The 27,053-nt window shown below is 39.1% G+C and overlaps 1 protein-coding gene across 2 annotated transcripts; it reads left to right on the top strand.

The window, feature by feature from the left end:
- Positions 1-1,485: 1,485 nt before the first annotated feature.
- LOC144645272 (uncharacterized) lies at positions 1,486-26,362 on the top strand. Of its 2 annotated transcripts, XM_078504784.1 has the most exons (13): positions 1,486-1,864; positions 5,635-5,724; positions 7,559-7,720; positions 13,126-13,203; positions 13,701-13,768; positions 14,018-14,143; positions 14,730-14,859; positions 15,522-15,683; positions 16,101-16,178; positions 16,913-16,980; positions 18,020-18,142; positions 18,509-21,449; positions 22,341-26,362. In XM_078504784.1, the coding sequence occupies exons 2-12, from the start codon at positions 5,640-5,642 to the stop codon at positions 21,437-21,439; spliced, it is 4,011 nt and encodes a 1,336-aa protein (XP_078360910.1). In that variant the 5' UTR covers positions 1,486-1,864; positions 5,635-5,639; the 3' UTR covers positions 21,440-21,449; positions 22,341-26,362. The 2 variants fall into 2 exon arrangements, with proteins under 2 accessions (XP_078360910.1, XP_078360911.1); XM_078504785.1 differs by lacking the exons at positions 1,486-1,864; positions 5,635-5,724; positions 7,559-7,720 and adding an exon at positions 12,880-12,926.
- Positions 26,363-27,053: the final 691 nt, after the last annotated feature.

Below are 27,053 nucleotides of genomic sequence, written 5' to 3'. Positions count from 1 at the left end.
AATTTCTTTAGTTCTGATCTTTTTATATGAAAGTTAACAAACATTTTATATAAAGGTTATAAACAACCCGTTTGTTTAAGGTACGTTGCACGGCGAAAAGAACGTAAATTCGTCTCTGTTGTAAATAATCAAATGCTGTTGCTGGCTAGTTAGAAAACTACGATGTTACTCATCTTTTACGCAAAATTTCTTCGCTTCGTTTATCATCATCAATATCCTCGTCATCATCATCATCATCATTATCATCAACATCATCGTCATCAACATCATCATCATCATTTTGCCTGTTTTTGCCATGTCGATAGGAAATGGGTTATTGACATTACTGATACAAAATGACTGTGAGCTCGCACTTGAAAGAAAAAAAATTTCCCTCGAAACCTAGGTATGGAAGACAGTCTTAACTGTCTTAATTGTATAATTGAATACTATGTTTTTCATACGTTTTAGCACTCCAATAATCTAGGGGTTTTAGGTTTCATGTAATCTAAAGATGTTCTAAAACATGCATTTGAAAAATAATATGTATGAAGGTTCCTTGTTTAAGCAAATGAAACGTGAAAATCTCCTTTTGAATTTCTCAACTTCCATCATTAGCAGAGGCTGACTGCGGAGCCTACACGTGCGAAGTGTGGCATAGGCGCACGAGGGAGATATACATAACAATTTACGCACATCTCTGTTGAAATTAGCAACACAGTTTCTTTTGATAAATCTTTAGCTGTCGCATACAGCTAAGTCCTTAGTAACAATAACACCCAGATCTCTGACTGAAGTAACTACTTTAAGACCTTTAAGGCTGGAACTATCAAGGGAGCTAAAGCAGGCTGGACTGTGCCGTTTTCTTAAAACTCTAAGAATTTTACACTTTGAAGGATACAGTAAAAGCTCATCTCACTAGCCGCATGGTATGATATGACTGATATGGATACTTTATTTACCCTCGCAGACTCGACTAGAAGCTGTTTAGATTTTCTTGGATGAAATCAAATTAGACATTGATTGACTAAACAGATTTTTAGATTTGTTGAGTGTTTTAAAAACCACCTTGAATCATCAGCAAACATGGCCAGCTTAGTTCCTGCTGTAACTCAAGGCATGTCATTATCATACACGAGAAACTGAGAGGCCCGGCCTAAGAAGGAAACCTTTCTATAATTTGTTAGGGTCCTCATCAAGGACCACAGAGAAGCGTCTCTGAAGCCCCCCACTTCAAGTCACTAGTCACCCCCCCCCCCCCCTCTCTCAATTGGAAAAATGCTCCGCGGTCCTGACCGTCCCTGGTCCTAGATTATTGCGCGTTTTAATTCTTTCCTATTGCAAAAGAATAGATCGATCTATGGCAAGGAGAGTCACTAAGTGCTGCTGATCCTAATACGGATTAGATTTGCATGTACGAAACTAGAGCCCATGCAAACGGGACGCCGTGATCGTTGCGCGCGGGATCTGGGTAAAAGTTTGTCAAATAATAACGTCAACTGATATCTGACACAGCGAACAGTGAGAATAGACTTGACATGGAAACAGACTTCATATCGTCAGCGATGCAAGTATATAAGGTCTTCCAAAGGGTTTTGGCGACAGGCGACAATGTTCCGAAATAGCTAAAAATGTAGCGACTATCTTGTTCCAGAGCATCGACAGCCGACCGAAACTAGCACTGAAAGGGTGTATATTTGCGACAGCAACAACGTTTCCCTCAAGTGGTTCAGAACCGCAAACGAGCGACATCAGACACCCCCTTGGAAGGCATCTGCTATGCGTCCGAAGTTAAGTTTGTATTTCTGTTGGATACAAGGGGAAGTTTTGAAGAGTCTTCTTCCATAACCTTATTCTTAGGAAGCTACACTGCTAGCTTTGAAAGGTTAGTAAGAACAGATATTACCGATACATTTACACGGTCTGTTAAACCAGATTAAACGCAGCAAAATGATAGGGAATCTGTGTAGGTCGTGTATCACAACTTAAATACTGAGCTACGCTGGCGTCGTGTGTATAGAATATGATGAAAAAGGTTCGCTTTGAAATACAGTTGAACCCTGTTATTTCGAACCGTCAGGGGAAACAAAAAATAGTTCGAAATAGCGGGAGTTCGAAATAGCCGATAGTAAATGACTGAAGGGCAAATCCAAGGGAAACGGGTTTTAGTTCGAATTAACGGGGAATTCGAAATAACCGAGTTCGAATTAGCGAGGTTCAACTGTAGTCGTCAATCTTTGTGCTTGTGTACCTTGTGTAACGTCTAATCTGCTGGTTCGCATGTCAAAGAGTTTGACTGAATATTTCCGGGTATAGAGACGGCGATATACACTAAATATAGTCGATTTAGTTTACAATGAAATGGGATTGAAGTGAACCCCGACTTTTAACACTGTCAGTCACCAAAAACAACCCAAAACTTCCTTTAATGGTCGAATAAAAAGTCGAGAAACTCCTCCGCAGATCGTCTTTCCTTCTCGCGTGACTTTGTTTCGAAATGTTGCGTTACACTGTACAAAATGCAGTAAATGATGTATGAGTATACAGAATGCATAAACATTTTAATTCAGAATCGGACGTAAGACTGCCATAAGACGGTGGGAAAATTTAATTTACATTCTGCTCAGTAGAAACGCATAAAACCACTTATTTCGCTATTTATAAACACTTTTCTGTGTCGCGCAATCATGTTTATCTCGTTTCCTGATTTCTGAGAATTGAACAAAGCGCCTTTCAATTGATGACACTTTTACAAAACAATTTTCCCTTGCTTGACCCCTAGGGTGCATTTCTTTGCTGCCAAAGAAACCAAGTACAACTAACTCAAACCTCGCGCTAACTCGAACCAAAATCGATTTCCCCTGGATTTCCGTTATACATTCACTGTAATTTTACCCTCGGTAACTCGAACCCTCGATAACTCGAATCTCCCGCTAACTCGAGCCAACTTTCGTTTCCCTTCAGGTCATTTTCTATACAATTTTACCCTCGATAACTCGAACCATGTCTGTCAATACGCGACAAGTCAAAACAAACAGTTTGCTGTAGTCCAAAACGTTCAATTTATTTTGAAATAAAAACGTACACGAGTTAGAACGCCCCCAAAACACGAACTGTGCCACGTCATTGGCGTGCTAATTCACACGTCCAGTTCGTTGGTGGAGGTTGATACGGATTCTTGTCCTTCTTTCAAATCCGACCTTAGAAAACTTTAAAGGATTGTCGGCAGGGCGAATTAACTGACTACGTATTTATCGAAAAGTAAATCGCATAAACTCTGTATCAGAAGCCTATAGCATTAGCGTTGTTCTCTTTAAAACCTGCAAAGTTCGCAGCTAATTTGCTTTGCTTTACATTGCGTTCTGATTTATACCTGACAGTGATTCAGAAATATATTGTTCCTTTTTTTTCTTTCGGTTTCTCTATACCCTAATTAAATTTGTTTATTTAAAATGTACATTGATCTACACTGTTGTACACTCTTTTTTTTATAGGAATCTAGTTTATAAGATATCGAGGCTGAATTTGGATGGTCGGGCGGGATTGTGTACACCCCTCACTCTTGGTCTCCACGCCAGGCTGCAACGAGCATGGCACTTGTGTCAGATCTGCACTGTTCCCTCTTCTGGAAATATCAAACGTATTTTCTAGATGTTCATGAATTCGCCTTCGGCAGAATAAAAGAATATTCCGCCTGAGTGGAAAACTATATTCTTATAAAAAAAGAGTGTATGAATAGAAAATCAGTAAACACCCTTTTTTCCTTATTTCCGGTCATTTGTTTTGTCAACTCACTTGATCATTTGAACTCTCGATAACTCGAACCATTTTCAATTTCCCTTGAAGGTTCGAGTTATCGGGAGTCAACTGTATCTGAAACTGGATTTTTGCCATGACAACCCGTAAATTCAGCTGTAAACACTGTCCGCACAGAACACCCGGGAGAACATAAAATGTCAGCACGTATTTATTTTTTTGTCGGAGGTATTCTAGCAAAAATCATTTCAGCACACAGAAGCCTTTGAAAAAAAGATTACACGACGAAGCGTGTCTTCTTGAATTTAGCCTGAAGCATGATGTGGCTAGAAGCTTCGCATAGCGAAGAGTTCTGCTAAAATATAATCAACGCAAACTTAAACCAAACTACACTCGTGACGATTTCAGAAAAATTAAATACAGCTTCCATAGGCACACAATGACTGTTCTAGAAAGCCTGCATCCAGTTTAAAATGACGTTCCACACTGATCAAGCTACTCTTAACTTTTCCCGGGACATCAATTCGAACGTTTGGTTTTGGTACTCAAACGAATCTAATCGGTCACTGAACGAAATCGAACTCACAAAAAAATGCGAATCGAACCAAATCGAACGTTTGATTAGGTTCGGGGAGGTTCGATTTAGTTCCGCACCGAACGATACCGGCACCTGATTAAAAATACGTCAATCCAGCTATCTTTCAGTTATGTTTCCTTTATTTCCATATTTATGATATTTAGACCCGCGATTCAGAGCATCTCAACATTTGTTTACCACGGGAAAAAAGTTTCATGAATTTTTGAACTTACAGCTGCAAAGTGAATCATCTTGATTTTGTACGTCGTTTCCAACGGTACAATTACTTTCCTAGTTACATTCCTGAATAGTAGCATTTATTCCTTCTGATTTCAGCACAGTAACTAAGCCCCCCCCCCCCAAACGAAAATGTTTTTTCCTTGGGGGGGGGGGGTTGCGTTTTGGTACCGAAAATATTGCGAGCGCAGCGTAAAATAGGTTTTTCAAGATATTCCGTCTCATGAGTGAGTTCAAACATGAAAGTGAGTTCCATTAAAGTCTTCGGGAAACTTCGTTTCTCTTTAGAAAAATTCGAGAAATGATCGGAAACGTTCGTATGGCCTTCGAACAACAATCGGAGAATCTTCGGATCTTCGGTCTAGAAACTGTTCAGAAGAAAAAAGTGGCTAGAACGGAAAAAAGTTTCCCCATATATGAAAAGCTGCCGAGTGGCTTAGTCTTAGCCCCCGCCCCCTCCCCCTCCCTCCCTCCCCCCTCCCCCTCCCCCCCACACACACACACACACATGTGCGCGCGCGCACTCCAAAATGTCCTGACTCTGAGTGTGAATTCTTCAGATCACTAGTCCCTGATTAATCCAAATCCGTTTTTTGTATACAAGAATCCGGGTTTTGAATTTTTCCAAAGAAATGCACCCTTACAATCGAAATCGAATCGGATTACGTCGCCATGTCTTGAAGTTGCCGTTGTGAAAGGTGTCTTTGAGACGGCGAGACTTTTCTGTGAGCCCGGGCAGAGTCGAGTGTGTCCTTCATTCAATTCCTCTTTCCCGACTTACCTAGGAAAGATCGAGGAGACTCCGCTAGCAGGGTAAATTGTTTTTTGTTGCAATGGCCTTTTCGTGGTGAGCGGCGCGATAATGTAAACATTTCTGCGAAGATCGAAAGTTAATCACTCTTTCTTCAAAATATAATTAGTTCTGCAAGTGTCTGTGGAATTTTGTGTTTCTTTTTCGAACTAACTTCAGCCACACATGGTACTATACCTTGACGGTAAATCTAGGTAACATGAGCTTTCATCAAAAGTTTTATGTGCCTGAAATCGGTAACAGGTTTTCAATAACTGTGATGTTTGCCTCCCAGCATCGATGGCGAGGAGTTCAAACAAGGTTGCAAGTCAAAGTGACGTCACATCACCCACTGAAGAAGCACCTGATGACGACACTCAAAAAGGTAATCCGAAATGACTTACAGCAGATTGATTGTATTGAAATGTTACTAACATTTCTAAGGGGTTTTGAACCTTTTCTTACGGACACCTCCATAGTTGGGACACCTCCCTTTTACCGACAATTTACTTGGTCCCAGAGAATCCACGATTTATATACATTTACCCCGGTAACTCGAACTCTGAAGGGAAGCGAAAAACAGTTCGAGTTAGCGGGGTTTCGAGTTAACCGAGTAAAAATGACTGAAAGTGGGTTCAAGGGAAATGGAAGTTAGTTCGAGTTAGCAGGGTTGTTCGAGTTATCCGAGTTCGAGTTAGCCGGGTTCTATTGTAGTATATAACAATTTATACCATGCCATCGTATTATAAGAAAGAAAGAATGAAAAAATTTATTAAAAAGTTTGAAAAATTTAGATTAAAAAAAATAATTGTGGACACTATTTACATTATTATATATCTAAGCTATTAACTTTGCATCCTTGGCCTGTGAATTCATAACTACTTTATTTATTTGAATTCCATCAGATCCTAACTATGCTATTTATACAATCACTATCATTGCTCCTTTGGTTAAAAAAATGTAAGCTGCAGTTGGCGGATGACGGTCTTTATCACGCACAAGGTGTCAGCTACTTTTTTTACGTTAAGTTTTTGACAAATTTCCTCAAAATTATGTAAGAACCCTTGTGAAACGCCATCGCTTCTGCATGCATCGCATGCCATTTATTTATAATATGGAATATCCCACTTGTCACTTGACTCTTGGGATATTCCATATTATTAAAAACTAGCAATGGTATATTGCAATTCCTGAGTTTTGATTGGTTAACGGGCAATGGTATATGAGCTCATATACCATTGGCCACAATATGGCACTCGATACGCGTCAATGAAAACAGCTGGGGAGCTCAAATATTGCAATTCTTTGAGCGTTTTTAATAAAACAATAATTATTCCACTCGCGCTTGTTGGATATGAGATGCGCCTTGTTGGCTATCTACCATCTCATATCCAACGCGCGCTCGTGGAATAATTGTTAAGTATGCCACTCGAAAGCGTTGCATAGTTAGTATCTCTACCACCATAATACGAACACTGAGCTCTGTCCCTTAAATGTTAGAGAGGTTCAACTGTATCGGCAAAAAAATACTTTTGAGATCTTGAAAGAGGAGAGCGGTATCGAAACAACGACGCAACAGATGGACAATAAACTTAAGAAGTTGAAAAGCAGGTCAGAAAAAATTAAACGATAGCCAGGATATAATCATCCGGTGCAGAAAGAACAGAATGGCGAACCATAAACAAGTATTTGGGTACCAAACCTCCAATACGAGTGTAAACAGGCTCAATCAAGGAGCCCCACACTGGGCTGTCAATACAACGTCCGATTTCAGTGCCCAGGTATGGTTCTCTGGAACGGGCATCTAGTCTGAAATAATGCCATGCAAACAGCAACACTTAACTGTTTGTTGTTTCAATGTTATAGTGGGTTGGCTTCGTTTTCAATGTTTCTTTTCATGTAGAGCATACACTTACAAACTTGCTATCTTAATATGTTGTCCGACGCTGTTTTGAATAAACTTCACTTAGGTGAAGGGCACTTAAACGGTACACGACCACACTTGTCCCTTGCCAGTCCTCAAATAATGAAACCTGGCCATTTCACAAATAACCTCACAGTCAGTAAACTACATGGTTCTGACAATCAACCATTGGTACAGCTTCCAAATCCAATAGCTAAGATGCAGAGCTTATCAACAGAGCCAATCAGCGGCAAGCTTTTTATAGTGATAAATGAATCATATGCAAACAGTATTTCTATAATTAATTATATTTCAGCGATAGCAGAAGATTACAAGAATAAAGGCAATGTTGAATACAGAAAGAAGGAATTACATAACGCCATTTGTTTCTACACGGAAGGAATTAAAGTACACTGCACGGATGACGAACTGAATGCCAAACTGTACAACAACAGGGCGATTGCACAATTTTATTTGGGTGAGAGTTTTTTTTTACGTTTTTGCAATTTTCTCACTAGCACATTGAAATAGCATCACTACATCACATTTCTCCTGGTTCTCTCTTTTTGCATTCTTTTTTAACCCTAATAAAAAAGAATGCTAGCTACGCCCAAGGCAAACAAGGACTTTCTTATGTTTATGTGTCATAGATAGAACAAATATTTCTATTGTGTGTCCATCATTACCCAGGTTAACCTGCGATCAGGCGTTCTTTTTACGAAAGCGAGAGGGAAAAAAGAACGCCTGATACATTTATTTACCGGCCCCAGCCCCCCCTAATTTAAAAAACTAATGTGTCGTCGCTGTCAAACCACTCTTTGTAGTTGGCGGCAATTCGGCTCGGATTTCCACGGCGTGAAAATCGTCTGGAGAAATTGTATATGTACAGTCTGTATTTAAACTTCGCCGTGTTGAGATAAATGCTTTTAGTAGCAGGTGGATGGCGCTTGCGAACATATATTTATTAGTTGTACTGGATGCCGTCCCTTTATTTCAGCTTACACACACAAAGGATTCACCGACAGGCTGTCGCAGATGCATCGGTCGCTTTTACATTCCAACATCTTGGATATTGTTTTCGAACATCTTCACGAAACCAAAATATCGCATTGTCCTCACTCTATCTGTTCTCCTTGGTACACTTGAATCTGGGCTTCATGTGAAACTCGTCCCCCAGTAAACGTACTCTCTTCCTTCCGGTCTCGGATCGACAACCAATCAGTCCACACCCTCCATTGAGTATTGTTTCTTGACCAATCAGACAAAAAAGAATCTGTTTTATACTACAAGCAAAGTATCATCCCTCCTCCCCCACAGTAGTAGGGAGGGAGGGTATGATTTCAGGTTATACCCAGGTCTGACTTACTCCTGCTTTCGGCGCCTATTGGTGGTTCGGTTCGCAGTTGCATTCGGGCCGCGGCCCGTCGTGCGGCGCACTTTCAGTGCACTTCGTGCTCATCCTGTTTTGTATGAGGGTTTGTGATTGGCTAGTGGGGTCATGAACGCGGTCATGCATTGGCGCCACGTAACGCTCTGACCGCGAAATATCATGATTGCTTTCCCGCTCAACTCTCGCTGTTAGTAGATTGCATTCGTATCATGTTTACGTCTTTTGTTTTTGTATTCTCTGAGGAAACAAAAGCAAGACTGGCCAAAGGTAGTGAAATAAGAACTGGTTGATACTAACACATTTGACCATCCTGGCAACTGTACTTCAGCTGCTGTTTTTTCATTTTAAACCACAAGAGATGTTCTCCCACTGACAGTGTTCTTGTTATTCATTTTGTGCGCGACTTGAGAGTCATTGTTTCCTCGGCACAGTGAGTTCGGCACATGAAAGTGGACGTTTGATCAACTGCCGAACTTTGGGTCGACCCAAATAGGTATTAGGTTCGGCACATGAAAAGTTCGACGTTGACCGGGCCTTAACGCAACTTTTCTTTTCACAGGGAATTATTCTGATTCACTTTATGATGCAAGAGTTGCTACTGAATTACAACCAAGCTATCTGAAGGCAATTGAGAGAGGTATGATATTTGAAAATAGTCTATAATATTTTTAAGCGATGACGTGTAAGTGACGTCGTCATCGCTTTATGCCATCGCACGACCGGCCGGATCTTTCTGTCCTTTTGTCTTTTTGTCTGTTACTCCCGTGCAGTTAGAATGGAACACTTCAATGTATAAACGAAAGAGACTTATTTTGTATGATGGGATCTATAAGATTGAATAGACAGAAATTTCTAATTATTATAATATACAGGGCCACTGTGAGCAAGAGACCGTTTGACCTTTCCTCGCAGCTTTAAAAAAGCCAGCTCGCGCGTATCGTATGTCGTTTATCGGATGTCACGCTAAAATATAACGCAATCTTTGTTCAGACAACAAAGGGTAAAAAAAAGAAAATATAAAAGAAAATATTACTGTTTTTAATTGAGCAAATATACGAAGAAAGTGTATTATTAACTTTGCATCCTTGGCCTGTGAATTCATAACTAATATATGTATTTAAACTCCATCAGATCATTGTTTATACAATCACCAACATTGCTTCGTATGTTTGAAAAATGTAAGCTGCAGTTGAATAACAGTCTTTATCACCCACAAGGTGTCAGCTACTTTTATTTACGTTAAGTTTTTGACAAATTTCCTCAAATTTATGTAAGACCCCTTGTGAAACGTCATCGCTTATGCGTGCATTGCATGCCATTTATTTTCTCTTGTGAACAACATGATGTAGACACTGCTGCTTGTTCGTGTCAAAGAATACTAGAAATGGTTTTCAGCCGAATTTTTGAAAATATCAAACAAATGACGTTATTTCAAATTGCGAAAAATTTGTCGATTTCTTTTGCATTTTTTTAAAGCTGCAGCTAGAGAATTTCGGTCGCAAAGTCAGGTACATTTCCTCTCCAAGTTCTGATCGCTTTGTAAACCTCCCATTTCGAATGAAACTATTATGTTGTTGTTCAAAGAGAGGCTGGCCAAAATCCACCAGTTCCTATTTTCCAACGTAGAAAAACGTAACGTTCTGCCGGAAAACTTAATTAACCATACATAATCCCTTCAAAATAGCCGCAAACGTTTTGCGGAAGTTGACGAAAAATCTTTGGAATCTAAAATCGGAATCCAAATTACGTGCACGACCATCCCATAGTGCACAACGAGCCAATCAAATCACGCACAGTACTTGGAAGGCTTGAACATACCGTATTTACTCGAATAAGCGCCGCCCCCGAATAAGCGCCGCCCTCGAATAAGCGCCGCATTTGAGAGAAAAAAGTTAATAAGCGCCGCCCCCGAATAAGCGCCGCAGTCCCGATGCGGCGCTTATTCGAAGAACTCCGTTTAACTTAAAACAGCAGTATAAAGCATCTCTAATACAAACTTGGTCATTTCTTTCTATCCAAAGCGATGTTTTGCAGCTTAAAGTGATTGTTTTGCCACTCGCCCATTAGTTTTTCTATCCAACATTCTTACAATACGGAGTTCTGTAAATGTTGTGAAGGCCGCGAACTTTGCCAGGACAGCTAGCGCCACTTCTCTCTTCAGCAAGAGACGAATATTGACAATCGAAAGACGCTATTTTCAATTACTGTAAAAGATTAGATTCTTTCTGGCGTCCAAATTTTAAATAAGCGCCGCCCTCGAATAAGCGCCGCACTTGAGGTGCGAAAAATTTAATAAGCGCCGCGGCGCTTATTCGAGTAAATACGGTACTGAAGTAATATGTTTTTCTTTATTCTTTGTCGTTATAGGAGCGAGTGCCTGCATGAAGCTCAATATGTTTGAAGAAGCCATCACATGGTGTGACAAGGGATTAGCCGTATCCTTTGTTGCATCTGATCAATGACATCTACATCTATATATTAATTAATTTATTTAGTTTTTAAGTTCCATACGGATATCCCACCAACTATTAAAATGTTTTTAAAAAATAAGGTACAGAGGTATAACTGACTTCATTAAAAGAGGGGCCTTAAGGTGTAAAATGGGAACTGGGATTTGGGCAAATTTTCACTGGAAAATGGGATGTGGGACACTGGGACTGGGAATCAGAAACAAATAAACGAAAGAACTGGGATTGCGATTTGGAAAAGTGGAAATAAGAATAGGCTGTGAAATGGGATTTTTTTATTGTCTCCATCGATTGGTATTCCCCGGTTTGTTGACAGAACATATCACACCCGAAAAGTTTACTTAGTTTAGTTTGTTCCTTGAAAGAAGGTTCCTAAAAGGACAAAATGGAAATATGTGCTCGCCTGCCCTAAAACTGAGCACTATAGAACGAACTGCCTCTTATACTCTTATTCCCACTGAGGTTAAAATTCTATTGGACCTTGAAGCTCACTGATCAGAATCGTTTGTTCGCATTATTTCTCTGAACTCTAACAAGATTGAAAAAAATTCCCAGAGTTTGTTGGACTTAAGGATCAAGGCTGTACAAGAACAAAAGAAATTGCGAGAATCAAGCGAAGACGAAAGCAAGGATGATAGTTCAGAAACTAAATCTGGAAAAGACACGGTGAGTTTGGTCGAGAAAATATGAAACTATTCAAATCGTTGTTATCGATCGGATAGACCAATCAACTAGCGATGGTAAAATAAAAAATTCAGAATGACCTCAAGGGCCAGGTCAAGGGTCACGTTTATTACAGTGAAGCTAAATTTCAGTTGTAAAGGAACACTGGAAACTGTGACAAGCCAATCGCCCATAGGTAAAAACAGAGATCGAGTGATATACAGCACATTTATAACGCCAACTCCACTGTTTAAATCCCAGCACTCAATGCTTATATTGGAGAAAAGTAAGTAGAGTCCTTCTCTAGCTACGTTTAATTATTTACTTAAAAACTGAGGAAAATCTGAATAAGCCCGGTGATGTTACAGCCCCGATGCCTATTCAAGTCTCACCGAAATCTGAATAGCCTGTGTACAGCCGTCCCGCTCCGCTCAAAAACAAAACGCGGAGCGGAACGGCTGTACACAGGCTAAATCTGAATTACATTTTGCAACCAACAACAGCGATTCAAATTGATTTGTTTTTAATTTACTCAAGGATGATGAGGTTGAAAGGATTTCCGAACTCCCAGCATCCGTGGCCAGAAGTCCAATCAAAACTGCAAGTGAAAGTGACGTCACACCACCTTCTGAAGAAACATTGGATTTTGATGACGACAGTTATAAGAGGTGAGGAGAAAAGATCAAGAGAAGATATTGATTGAATTGAAATGTCGCTGCCATTTCTAGAAGCTTATTACTCGATTATTACTGCATTATGTTTAAATGTTTTCTAGGCTCATAGGCATAAGTCTGCACCTGAACATTTAACATATTACTTCGCAGTCATTTAGTAACCAACGTGGTACTAAGGATCGTTCATTGTTACGGCTTCCAAATCCACTAGTTAAGATGCTGCTAAGTAGTTAAGATTTCCTAACGTCAAAAGAGCTACCAGTCGCAAGCTTTATAGGGTGATTAATGAACCATATGCCAACAATATTTGAATTAATTTTATTCCAGCAATAGCAGAAGATTACAAGAATAAAGGCAATACTGAATACAAAAAGAAAGATTTAAACAACGCCATTTGTTTGTACACGGAAGGAATTAAAGTGAACTGCAAAGATGACGAACTGAATGCCAAACTTTACAGTAACAGGGGGATTGCACATTTTTATTTAGGTTAGAACTTTTTAGTTTCTTGCAATTTTCTAAGTTTTTACCATTTTCTACATAGTATTATTCCTTGTTTCTCTTTTTCAGTTAACATTCTTCACGCACAAGGCAAACAAGGACTTCCTTATGTTTATGCTTTATAGATAGAACAGTTATGCCTATTGTGACTCCTAGTTCTGATTTAACGCAACTTTTGTTTTCACAGGGAATTATCTTGATTCGCTTAATGATGCAAGAGTTGCTACTAAATTACAACCAAACTATCTGAAGGCAATTGAGAGAGGTATGATTCTGAAAAATAGTTAACAATAATTTTTCTCTTGTGAACAACACGATGTAGACACTTCTACTTGCTCAAACATACAATCGAATACAATACAGGAATAATGTGCAATTCTTGTAGCATAAAAGATTAAAATATGGGAAATACTTGCACCTCTGTTACAGACCTCAGATAAAACCGATAAAACCATGTTCGCCAGGTATACAATGAAACTTTACCAAGGCAGACCAAAATCCACCAGTTCCTATTTTCCAACCTAGAAACTGAAAATGTACTGCCGCAGAAAGCTCCTTCTAACATAAACCATACATAATTTTCAAAATAGCCGCAAAAATTTTGGAAAATTTGACGAAAAGTCTTTGGAATTTGAGATCTGAATCCAAAAAACGTGCACGACCACCCCATAGTGCACAAAGAGTCAATCAAATCATACACAGTACTTGGAAGTTTTGGAAAGTACTGAAGTAATTTTTCTCTTTTTTCTTTTATCGTAATAGGAGCGCGTGCCTGCATGAAGCTCAATATGTTTGAAGAAGCCATCACATGGTGTGATAAGGGATTAGCAGTATCCTTTTGGACGCTCACCTCCTCACCCCATGTCTGCTATTTTTAACGTGATTAGTCTGATCATGATTGAAACTTCCAGGTGAGGTAGTTTCAATCATGATCAGGCTAATCATGTTTCAATCATGATTCGCGCAATACACTGCCTGATGTGAACACTTTTCACAATGAAACATGTTTTAGTCGTGATCAGACTAATCATGTTTGGGCCTAGTGTGAACACAGCTTTAGCTTTCTTAACTCTTAGAAGATTGAAAAAAATACCCAGAGTTTGTTTGAGTTAAGGATCAAGGCTGTACAAGAACAAAAAGAATTCCAAGAATCAAGCAGAGACGAAAGCAAGGATCGTTTAGAAACTCAATCTGGAAAAGACACGGTGAGTTTGATCGAGAAAATATGAAAACTATTCAAATGGTTTTCATCGATCGGATAAACCAATCAACTAGCGATGGTCAAATAAACAATTCAGAATGACCTCAAGGATCACGTTTCTTCGAGTAAAACGAAATTTCACTTGTTAAGGAACACTGGAAACTAGTTTGTTAGTAGTTTGAGACGATGACGGTTTTTTCTTTTTAATGTTATTTAAAAAAAAAAACATTAAAAAACAGTCAGCGTCAAACCACTAACAAACTAGGTCAACCCTGACTACAATTACACTATTTTTTTTAAACATTGGGAACTGTAACAAGCTAATCGACCCAAAAGAACAAAGCCGAGGTAGAGTGATAAAGACAGTTCTGACAGGAACATACTTCTCTCCACATCACTGTTCACATCGAAGCATTTTAAAATTCTTACATTGCAGAAAGTTAAAAAGAGTCCTTTTATTTACTCTATAAAGGCTAAATAAGCCTTGTGAGGTTACAGCCCCGATGCCTATCCTAGTCTCGCTTAAATCTTCATTACATTTAATAACCAACAACAGCTCTTCAAATTGATTCTTGTTTTATTTACTCAAGCATGTTGAGGATAAAAGGATTTCCAAACTCCCAGCCTCCGTGGCTAGAAGTCCAATCAAAACTGCAAGTGAAAGTGACGTCACACCACCTGCTGAAGAAACACTGGATTTTGATGACGTCACTAAAAGAGGTGAGGAGAAACGATCAAGAGAAAATTGATTGAATGAAATGTCGCTACCATTTCAAAATCTTATGTTTAAATGCTTTGTAAGCTGAATATTCGTCTGAATGCTGTTACCTTGCTATTTACAGGGCTATTACTTTATCATAATATATAACTACCATACTTTAGACTCCATAGAATGATACAAATATATGTGTAACTAATATCGATTTATGCCTTTTTTTAAATCTCGCGTAGTACACAATACAATAGACTTTATTATGTTTCTCATAGGGATCTTCATACCTAATCTACATCATTTGAAAAAAAAAATATTAAAAATAGCACTGTAGTACTGTCAGCTACTGTCGAGAAAACAGTTATGTTTTTTAGCTAAAGCTTTACCTTGTGTTTTCAAAAGAATTCACTTGAGGGGTCGACCCTTAGATGATATGAGGTTGTAATTTAACGGTACATAACACCGGTCGTCTCTTTCCAGTCCTCAAATAAAGTAACAATGAGGTCGTGTAGATAAGTCTACATCTGACGTTTTAACAAATTTCTTCGCAGTCAGTAAACATTGGTTTGGCTTCCTAATACAACTTATCTTCTTGCGATCGGGTTAGAGGGCAGGCTTTTTATGGTTTTAAAAGAAAATTGAAATGATATTTGTATTAATTTTACTTCAGCGATAGCAGATGTTTACAGGAATGAAGGCAATGATGAATACAGAAAGAAAGATTTTAGCAAGGCCATATACTTTTACACGGAAGGAATTAAAGTGAACTGCAAGGATGACGAACTGAATGCCAAACTGTACAGCAACAGGGCCATAGCACATTTTTATTTGGGTGAGAATATTTCACTTTCTGGCATTTTTTTATATATGCAGTGAATGTGTGTTTAAACATTTACATCACATTGAAATAGCATCTCTGCAGTGTGATTCACCATCAACCTCGCTTGTGTCAGTGTCGAACAACGCCACGTTTTCGAGCCGAACACACACAAGAACAAGCTTACTAATAGTAATGATTTCATTTATGGTGTTCTTCTTGTGTTCAGACAACTCTTTCAAAGAGACCCTTTTTGCATACACATCGTATCTTTCTTGGTTAAAACGGTGGTCAATTGGACACAGCTTACTTATTCTTGTTACCGTCATAAGCAAAGGAACTGTGGTTTGTTAACCATCCAAAAAAGGGAGGAGGGGGCCCACCCAGCTCCACCCTCTTCCCGTCCCTTCTAACTTTCGCTGTTTTTCACAGAGAATTATTCTGCTTCACTTGACGATGCAAGAGCTGCCACTGAAATGCAACCACATTATTTGAAGGCAATTGTGAGGGGTATGATTTCTTGAAAAATCAAAGTGTTATTATCACAACGTGGTAGCCTGTGTATAGCCGCCCACTCTCCTCAAGCGAAATTCCAGCGAAGTCCCTAGTCGTTCTCCCTCTCTCTCAGGCGAGCTCGAGGTTGACCTGAGGGCTTGGGAACGGGTTGGTGTGTCGTTGGCGTGCCGGCCGGAGAACAGTGTCATTCGGTGACGTCACGAAATTAAGCGCCAAATCAGTTAGCGGGAAGGGAACGCTTGGGTACTAGGCTGGAGAAATCTACTATCATTTATCAGTTGAGGAGACTGGGCGGCTGTACACAGGCTTACAACAAGGTGAAGTCGCTACGGCAGAAAAGAAGCCTGAGGCTGAGAGGCTGTTTGAACAGAATTAATATGTGCCATGTATTTAAACAAGAATATTGCTTACTGTAGCTCAGGAGTTAAATCAGATCTTTTAATCTTGTTAAGTAAACTTGATTACGTAAACTTGACGTGAATCTCCAAAGACCGAAAGTGCACTATTAAAAGTTAGTTGTAGCGTTTAGGCAGGTAGTGGGTCAGTGAGGAAACACGTGTAAACACTGAATGTCATACAGTTTTAGATGAAAAGAGAGTTATTTGTTGATCGATTAATTTTAGCATACACGTTGAAATAGCTTGTGTGCTTCTGTCTTCTTATAGGTCGTGCGCAAAGAGCAAATCAAAACACACACAGTATTTCTTTCTTTATTCTTTTATCATCAGGAGCAAGTGCCTGTATGAAGCTGAATCGTTTTGGAGAAGCCATCACATGGTGTGATAAAGGGTTAAGAGTATCCTTGTGACATGTCATCTAAAAATGACTACGTTAAACAATTACGGCATCAAAATGTTTTCTTTCTTCGTGAGTTAAGTGAAGTGATACGTCACTAGCGACGCAAGCACTAGCGCAAGCATAAGTAGCTTGTGCCAAGTGAAAACAAACTTCGACATAAGCATAAGCAAAGGCATAAGAACACGATGTTTACTAGTTAGAAGGCTCCATTCCCTCGGCAAATATGGCGGAAAAAACTCTCAGGCATTGAATGTTGTTCTCTTCTACTCTCGTGACGAAGAAAGCGAAAGCGACCACAAAAAAGGAAGAAAAACGAAACATTTGGGGTTATAGTTATTTTTTTAAAGAAAAATATCATCTCAATTTCTTTCACGACTCGAACCCACGCTTGTGCCTTTTTGTTTTTGTCTACACTCTTCCGAACAACCTAGAAAAAACTTTTATCAAGAATAACCGCGGCCTCCGCCATCATTGTTCAAATGCTCAGTGGCGGGGGAATCTCAGGGAATCTGAAACGAGTGCTTTTAGGACGTTCGCGCCAAAATATTCTAACATTGCAATTTTTCTTAATCTTTCACTACTGCTAGTTTACGAGCTACTTATGTCTGAAAGAAGGCGCTTATTTGGATAAATTTGACTTCTTCACTCGATATGACCTCAGACTTCTGGCGACAAAATATTTTAAATGAATTGATGTTGACTCCGAGCTTATTCAAGTGGGTCTATTGAACAAAAATATTTCGCTTTTGATTGTGGCAACAATTAAGGTTTACGGGAAGATCCGAAGCAATAGGTGTTCTGGAAATTATACTATATGCTGTTAAATATTGTTATTTTAATATTTTTATGTAACCGTGATTTCGAGTGATTTATCTTTCTTTTTCATATAATGTAGCTTGTTTTTAAGAACCCTCGGATTTTTGTCTCTATGTATATGAAAAGAAGGGTTTATCAACCAAGTACACTCTATCTGTGACCTCGTCTCAAGCTTGCTGATCAGAATTATATGTCGTGTTATATATCTTGACTCAAAGAAGGTTGACAAGAAGAACCGAATTTTGTTGGATTTAAAGTCTACGGCTGTCAAAGAGCAAAAAAAGCTACAGGAGTCAGTTGGAGACAAAGCGAAAAACTCAAAAACTCAAACTGTGAAAGACAAGGCAAGTATGATAGAGAATAAGAAAACTATCGAAAATGAACTGGGTTTTTTTACGCTAACAGCTAAACAAATGAAACATCTAGCTAAGAAAGTTTAATTCATTTAATTTCATCGGACCTGGTCCATAATTTGAATTGTTGCCCTACACAAAAATCTCATTCATTGTCATAATTTCACAAACATAATAATGCTATTTCGCTATTGGCTGCTAATTTGTGTCCTTTCAATTCACGGTTTGGTCCATATAGCCATTGAGTTTCCAGTCTCAGATATACACTCTTAAAATTACCAAAATCATACTTATAGGAAATACATAACGATTTTACTTTTCATCATTAAACAAATCAACCCTGCTTTCATCTGACAGGTAAACGCTTCACTTCAACAAGAATTGGAGTTGTGCAGTCAAAGCTTAGAAAAGTTGACACAGTTCAAGATAAGTAGAGAAGACTACAATAAACTTCTTTCTGTGGCCAAAGAAACGAAAAACAAGGAGTACGAGGGGGCTGTTTACCTCCTTCGTGGCATTACTTTTTCCAACAGCGGCGACTTCAAAAACGCGATAGTCTACCACAACTTGCATCTTAATATTGCTATAGAATCAAGAAATAAAGTCAACGAAGGAATTGCGTACAGCAATCTTGGGATTGCATTCTGGAGTCTCGGTGATTTCAAAAAAGCCGGAGAGTACCACAACCTTCATCTTATGATTGCCAAAGAATTGGGCGACAAGGCTGGTGAAGGATGTGCGTATGCCAATCTTGGTAGTACTTTTCTGAAACTTAGTGATTTCAAAAAAGCCATAGAATACCACACCCTAGATCTAGCTATTGCCAAAGAAATTGGAGACAAGACTGCGGAAGGGCGTGCGTATGCTAATCTTGGCAATGCTTTTTACGGCCTCGGAGATTACAAAAAAGGCATAGAATACCATAAATTAAGTCTCAGTATTGCTAAAAAAGTAGGAAACAGGGCTCATGAAGGAAACACCTATGGCAATCTTGGTATTGGCTTGTACAATCTCGGTGATTTTAAAAAAGTCGTGCACTACCACAACCTACATCTTAGTATTTCCAAAGAATTAGGGGACAAAGCTATGGAAGGACGTGCCTGTGGAAACCTTGGTAATGCTTTTTACCATCTCGGCGACCTGAAAAAATCCATAGAATATTTTAATTTAAACCTTGAAATTGCAAAAAAACTAGGAAACAAGTATGAGGAAGGAGGGGCATATGGCTCTCTTGGCAATGCTTTTTACGTTCTCTGTGATTTTAAAAAGGCCATAGACTACTTGCTTTTGAGTCTTAGTACTGCCGAAGATGCAGGAAACACAGCTTTCAAAGGACTTATGTGTCGCACTCTTGGCAATTGTTTTTTCCAACTGGGTAATATAAGAAAAGCCATGGAATACCACCAAGTAGACCTTAGTATTTGCAAAGACGTGGGAGACAGAGATGGTGAAGGGCATGCCTGTTGCAACCTCGGCAATGATTATTTGGGACTCGGTGATTTCGAAAAGGCCATCGAATACTACAAGCGTCATCTTAGTATTTCAGAAGAGTTGGGTGGAAAGAATGGAGCGGGATCTACCTACGGCAATCTTGGCAATGTTTATCGAAAGCTAGGTAAGCCCACAAAAGCCCTACACTACCACAATCTAGCTCTTGGTATTGCCAAAGAAGTCCAAGAGAAGGTTGCAGAAGGACGTGCGTATGCCTATCTTGGAAATGATTTTCAAATCCTGGGCGAGTCCAGAAAAGCCATGTACTATTACAACCTACAGCTCAGTATTGCCAAAGATTTGGGAGACAAGACAATGGAAGGTTTGGCTTATTATTCACTAGGTCACAGCTGTGAATTACAGGGTCATTTATCAGAAGCATTACAATATTTCCAATCTAGTGTACGATTGTGCAATGACGTGAGAAGTCTGCTTCAGTCTAAGGACGAGTGGAAAATTGGTTTTCGAAATAAGCAACATCTTGCGTACAATGCTTTATGGAGAATTCTGTTAAAAGAAGATAGAATTGCTGAAGCTTTGTTTGCTGCTGAGGAAGGACGAGCCCAGGCACTTACCGACCTTATGGAATCTCAATATGGCGTCCGAGCAAGTCAATCCAGGTCACATGAACAACCAGTGAAAGATTCTGATGTGCTGAAGTGCATTTCTTCAAGCGCAGTTTTTCAGGCTCTTGATACGGGTACAATCACTAGTTGGGCTCTCGTGGAAGGAAGGGTCGTGGGTTTTAAGCAAAACAAACTTGAACGTGATGTTACTGCCTTAGTACAAAGTGCCTATAACATGATTGGTGTTCGTGCTGGTATCATTAGCTGTGAGAATCGTTCAATGGATGCGTTAAGGAAAGATTTCTCCCCTGACACAAAATATAATGAGAGAGTCTCACTACCGTCCCTACCACAAGGTAGTTCTTTGAGCACCTTCTATGACGTCGTTATTAAGCCAATTGCAAACCTGATTCAAGGAAATGAGCTGATAATTGTCCCGGATGGTCCACTCTGGCTAGCGCCTTACGCTGCCTTCATGGATACTGATTCCAAGTACCTCAGTGAATCTTTTCGAATTCGACTGATTCCCTCGCTGACCAGTTTGAAACTGATCGCTGATTGTCCAGAGGGATACCACTGTAAGAATGATGCCTTACTTGTTGGAGATCCGTGGGTAGAAGAAGTTACCAATAGCAACGGTGAAAAATTGCTAGATCCTCTTCCGTTCGCAAGAAAGGAAGTAGAAATGATCGGAAAGATTCTCAACGTGACTCCTCTCATCGGAACGAAAGCAACTAAACGCGAAGTGCTAAAAGGACTCAGTTCAGTTGCTTTAGTTCATATTGCAGCACATGGATGCATGGAAACTGGTGAAATTGCTCTAACTCCGGACCCAAAGCGATCATCTCGTATCCCTACGGAGGAAGACTACATTTTAAAAATGGCAGATGTGCTGAGTGTTAAAATGCGAGCTAGACTAGTTGTCCTAAGTTGCTGCCACAGTGGTCGAGGAGAAATCAAAGCTGAAGGCGTAGTCGGTATTGCACGTGCCTTTATAGGTGCTGGTGCTCGGTCTGTTCTGGTGTCACTATGGGCGATCGATGATAAAGCCACGCTGGAGTTTATGAAAAGTTTCTACCACCACCTTGTGGAAAGAAAAAGTGCAAGCGAGTCTCTGAACCAGGCCATGAAACATCTCAGAGAATCAGACAAGTACAGTGATGTGAGATACTGGGCACCTTTTGTACTTATTGGCGATGACGTCACACTAGAACTTGGTGCAAAGAACTGATACCTACATGGTAAGTAAAACCTGGCTGATTGACGTAAAATTTACCTGTAACTTATCTTTGTGTAGGCGAAAGACGTTTCTGCATTAAAGGCAAAGATTTTAGTTTAAGGAGAAATAGAGACACCATAAAAACTAGGATAGGGTTTCTTTAGATTCTCTAATGGAGTCAGTTTGTCAAGGCGAAAGAGGAAAAAGGAATGTATAAAGCATTCAAAGGAATTAGGGCTAAAAGTTCTTAAATAGTATCAACTCTCGTAGCTTCAAAATTCTATATTGTTGACACTTTGTATTATTACATCCCTAAATTAACAAAAATAAAATATATAGAAACTTTCCGGAGAAAACCCTTCCAGCGGCCTCTGTCACATCCTGAACCAAGGAGATGAAACAGATGCAATCGGCCCTCTCCCGGGGGGACTCCCAAATGAAGAGGACGAGATTGCTCGTCGGAGGAAAATTTTAACCAAACCCCGTAGCTCAAGCTTTCTTTGACCCCTTAAAGATACCATTTTTCGTGCGTGATCGGTCTACACCACGAACTCGGTATGACGGCTTTTTAATGTGAAACCCTTAACAAAACCTTGACGGCTAAAAATATTGGCTTTCTGTTCTAAACACCCTAAGTAAGACCAAAAACCATAATTTACACCCTCTAAGTAAGTCCTCCGGGTTGTCGTCTCTACGCACATTACAAAATAAAAAAAACGGAGTAAGTGATATCGCTATTACTATTGATATTACTCAAGAGTTAAACCTTAAATTTAGTCTATGGGCAAGTATCTAGGTGATGATTTCTACGTCTTAGTTAGCGAACGTACCAAACCTATATTAACTTTAAAATAGAAGCTTCTCAGTGGTTCATTTATAACTAATAAAATTCATTTTTTGGTTTCTGTTTTAGATTCAGAAAAAACTGCTTTGTTCCAACGCCTTCAGTCGGTAAAGGTGGTACATTTGTGATCAATAGACTTGCCGGTTATTTGGTTGACTCTCTCTTATGCTAATAGCTGTTTATTCAATATTTTTCAAGTTTTACAAAACTAGATAGTTTCATTATTGTATATTCTGCAGAAGTGATGGAAGCTCGCTAAAAAGCTAATAGTTTTCAAAGTTCTATCTGTCAGTTTTATGACATTTTTATGTACCATAAAACGCGATCAACTGTAAAGTTTTACTAGTTAGGATCACTGAAAAAAAAAACACAATTCGCGTTGAATCAATATAAAGGAAAACGTATCGTCACGTGCGAAGTGTAAACTTCGCTGAACGTTGTTTTAGAAGCTTAAAGACTTTTTAAAAACAAAGAGATAGTGTTACGATACAATTGTATAATAGGTGCAACTTTGCATACCGTATTTACTCGAATAAGCGCCGCGGCACTTATTAAATTTTTTACGCCTCAAGTGCGGCGCTTATTTGAGGGCGGCGCTTATTTAAAATTTGGACGCCACAAAGAATCTAATCTTTTACAGTAATTGAAAATATCGTCTTTTGATTGTCAGTATTCGTCTCTTGCTGTAGGGAAGTGGCGCTAGCAGTCCGATCAAAGTTCGCTGCCTTCAAAACATTTACAGAACTACGTATTGTAAGAATGTTGGATAGAAAAACTAATGGGCGAGCGGTAAAACAATCACTTCGAACTGCAAAACATCGTTTTTGATGCAAAGAAATAGTGTTGTTTTTAGTTAAACCGAATTCCTCAAATAAGCGCCGCACCGGGACTGCGGCGCTTATTCGGGGTGTATAATATTGTCACTCGACCCTTACCGTATATTATAATCATTTCATCAGGCATTGTGGCGTATTTTGCGGGCTAAAATGGAGAATTCAGCGGGCTAAAATATATTTTAGCCCGCTGTGGTGGACCAATCAGAAACAAGAAAAAAACGAAGCCAGCCAATCAGAACTGAAAACCATTCAACTGTTCGCGCCGTTTTCTTGCTGGCTGGCACAAGCTGGCATAATTTCAAGCTTCGTTTAATTTGAGTCGAGACGCTTCAAAACTGTTTTTGAGCTTTATAACGACAAAATGTTTGAAGGACTGAAAGGGAAAGCAAATTTTCAGTCTTCACAGCTAGATGAAGAGGAATTACAGAAACTCAAAGAAGAATCCAGGCGGCGAAGTGAATGTAAGTTTGTCTTCGTCGAGCGAAACTCGCTCAGTTGAATTTCAGGCATATTCCAAACTGCCAGTTCAGTTAACAGCACAAGTAATTTTAACACTTCTAAATGACGACTATTTCTTTGCTGCCGATAGAATTTTGTAATTTCCTTTTCAAGCAAAGATTGTTTAGAGTAATTTTGCGGTTTTCTGCCGAGTTTTGTAAACTTTTAACCTAGTTTTCAATCAGAAATAAAACTCCGACTCGCAATGGCAGTGTTCAAGTTATCGCTTAATACTGTTTTTGATTCCTTAACTTAATACCCTCTGAAATGATTATAATAGTAATAGAGTTGATGTTCTTGGGCGTAAATATGTTTTTGGCCCTTCTCAGAGCTCATTTTAGCCCTCGCCTGCGGCTCGGGCTAAAATGAGCCTGAGTCGGGCCAAAAACATATTTACGCCCGCGAACATCAACTCTATTGTTATATAACTCCCAAATGATGTTGTTAAATGCGTGAAGGAATTTTTGGTCTGGCTTTCAAAGACTTGTCCTTCTAATAAGCGACAATTCGCTGTTTTCACCGTTCCCATAATACATCTTGTTTACCCCCCAAAATTTTTGCATAAGCATTGTTTTCAATTTCTCTTGGGATTTACAATGACGTACAATCGTCCCAAGAGAAATTGAAAACAATGCTTATGCAAAAATTTTGGGGGGTAAACAAGATGTATTATGGGATCGTGAAAAAAGCGAATTGGAGGTTTAGTTTGAGCGGGTAATGGTTCTAAGTTAATTATGTGATTCCAGTGTCTCATAAGAATCTTTTTAAGATTCGGAGTAGAATATTCAGTTTGCTCATGTCTGCGAGTATGGCGGCGACATTGTCGTCGTTAACTTTTTTGTCCCAAATGCGGCGCTTATTCGAGGGCGGCGCTTATTCGGGGGCGGCGCTTATTCGAGTAAATACGGTTAGTTTATTTGGGTGTAATTTAAAATCGCAGAACTAGATATACGACGATTTTTAAAGTATAAAATATCCCTGAATATCCAGGGAAGAATCAAGAATGTGTGATGTCAGTCATGAAATATTATTTCTTTTGTCAATCGTTTTGGTGTATATGTTTTATATCTAGCCTCCAAACTGACAAAGAGAATGGCTGAATTCGTGTGATATCATAATTACAGATTAACACTTTCGATTTATGGGTGATATTTCTCAAGTTTCAGTTATTCAACAATTTTATATTAACTTAGCTTAATGCAGTGTAATTTAAACTGTGCGAGCACGACCTAAAGGGGGTTTAAGGAATAAACAAAAAATCGTAAAAAAATCATGGTATGATTTTCGTGTCTAATGCATCTTTCAAATTCTGGCTTGATTTGACAGAACGTAACCCTCAAAGGCTTGACGACGGACTTAGTGAATGATTTCACATTTCCAAGGGATCCTGGGTAGGGTGGGGAATTGCTGACTAGCTTGGAGCGGGGGTGGGGAAAGTCACGTCTTTTGTGAGTCAGAGCTTACGCAAAACCGACTCATAGCTGCTAAGTCCCGGTTTTCGCTCGTACTTATTTGCATTTAAGCTCAATTGCTTTCAGGCCAGTAATAGGGTAGCTTTGGTCAAGGATGACCATCCATCCTACCAGCCTGCATGCAAGGACTACGCATAACCCACTGAGAGGATAAGATAAACCCTGCTAATTGATAAGTTTAGGCAGCCGAGCGGTACACAAATTATAGCACACAATTTTTCCAATATGCCGATCACACGTTACTGTTCTAATATTGTAAAACTACTGCATGATGTAAAAAAAATTGTTCCTGTGTAGAAGTATATAGAATTGTATTGGATATAGGCAAGAGAAGATAAAGGTCCCATTATCCTCTCTTGATATAGGGAATGAGTATGATTAATAAGACTATTAGATGTAACATTAAAGGGGGTGCTTGTCTGCCTCAGTAGTTACATGATTACACAATGCACACTAATCCGGATAAACTTGAAAACACATCCGTTTTTCCCTCCAGATAGGCCAACCGTCTACACTAAAACGGCGTTTTTGGTCACCGAAAATGGAGCTTTTCAGAAACGGTCTCCAGAATTTTGAAATTTGAAATCGTCCGGCTAGGTGGTGTAGTGTGGACAGCGAAATCGGAGCATTTCGAAAACGCTAACGTCAAATAGTCACGTGATCTCTGACAAAAACAAAAGGTTTCATAAGCTTTATAATAGCTCTGCTCGTGCGTTGCAACGTTGCTTGCGATGTAGCCTATCGTGTTCAAATTTATTCTGATTAGTATGGACAGAAAACATTTTATCCGTTTTCAAATTTTCCTTGATAAGTGTGGACAGGGCCTCAGTTTACAGAGGGTCTAAATGGGTTACTGATACCCGAGAATTGCATAATCAGAATTTTAACTGGACTCATGTTAAAATTTACTTAGCTGAAGTGGGCTAAAATTTAATTTATATCCTAGATTCCAGCAATTCCAGCACTTACTTTGCATCGTGTGATCATTGTTTCGAGATGAGGCTACAAGTCTAAAAATATGAATTCTTATATTTATTGATGTTACTTTCGGCGTCGCGATAGCTTAAGGTGGCCCGCGGGTATTTATGAGGCTGACAGTTCCCTTTTTTAAGCGCGTTTTAAAACGGGAAAATGTGAAGCGATTGCTTAGATTTTTGAGAATCTGAAAAAATAATGCTTAAATTATATAAAATGATAAATTTTATGGCGATCAAACGCGATTTGTTAAAGTTATGAGCTATTTTTGGAAGCCTTCGTTTTTAATAAAATGCGATTATTTTGAAAATGCCACGGTGAATTTTTCTGTAATTACCCCAAAACGCTGCCAAACAGTTGAAGTTTACTCACAACAACTTACAGGAAAATCCACTCCGTAGATTTCCTGAACGAGCGACATCTTTATTTTGCCTTTAAGAACTGTTGTGTTATGCGTCTGACTTGACCGTCGCATAAATTTGATACTTATAATAACCCAGTACCAGCCAGTTTTGAGTCTGATGTCACCTTAATTTGTGTGTAAAAGTTAAAAAGATCGTGTATATACATCAAATGTTAGCAGTCAATAAAGATGGATGGTTTTCAGTCGAATTTTTGAAAATATCAAACAAACGACGTTATTTAAAATTGCGGAAAATTTGTCGATTTGTTTTTCATTTTTTTAAAGCTGCAGCTAGAACAGGATATTGCAAAGATTTGTGCCGAGTTTCAGCGTGTTCCTATCATACGGTTTGAAGAATTTAGGTCGGAAAGTCAGGTACATTAACTTTCCAAGATTTGGTCGCTTTGTAAACCCTGCATTTCGAATGAAATTATACTGTTGTTTTCGAAGAGAGGCGTTACTTTCAAATTCCGCACGATCTTCTACCACTTGGAAATAACACAGCCTGAAATAGTTACTACTAAAATGACAAATACCGTTCCTGCACATGTATTTCCTGACGGTAGAAGATCGTGCGGAATTTGTAAGTAACACCTCT

This window comes from Oculina patagonica, chromosome 3 (assembly GCF_052425735.1).
Source record: "Oculina patagonica isolate OP01 chromosome 3, crgOcupat, whole genome shotgun sequence".
NCBI lineage: Eukaryota > Metazoa > Cnidaria > Anthozoa > Scleractinia > Oculinidae > Oculina > Oculina patagonica.
The sequence above is the reverse complement of the archived record's forward strand: the minus strand, read 5'-3'. Positions and strand labels throughout refer to the sequence as shown.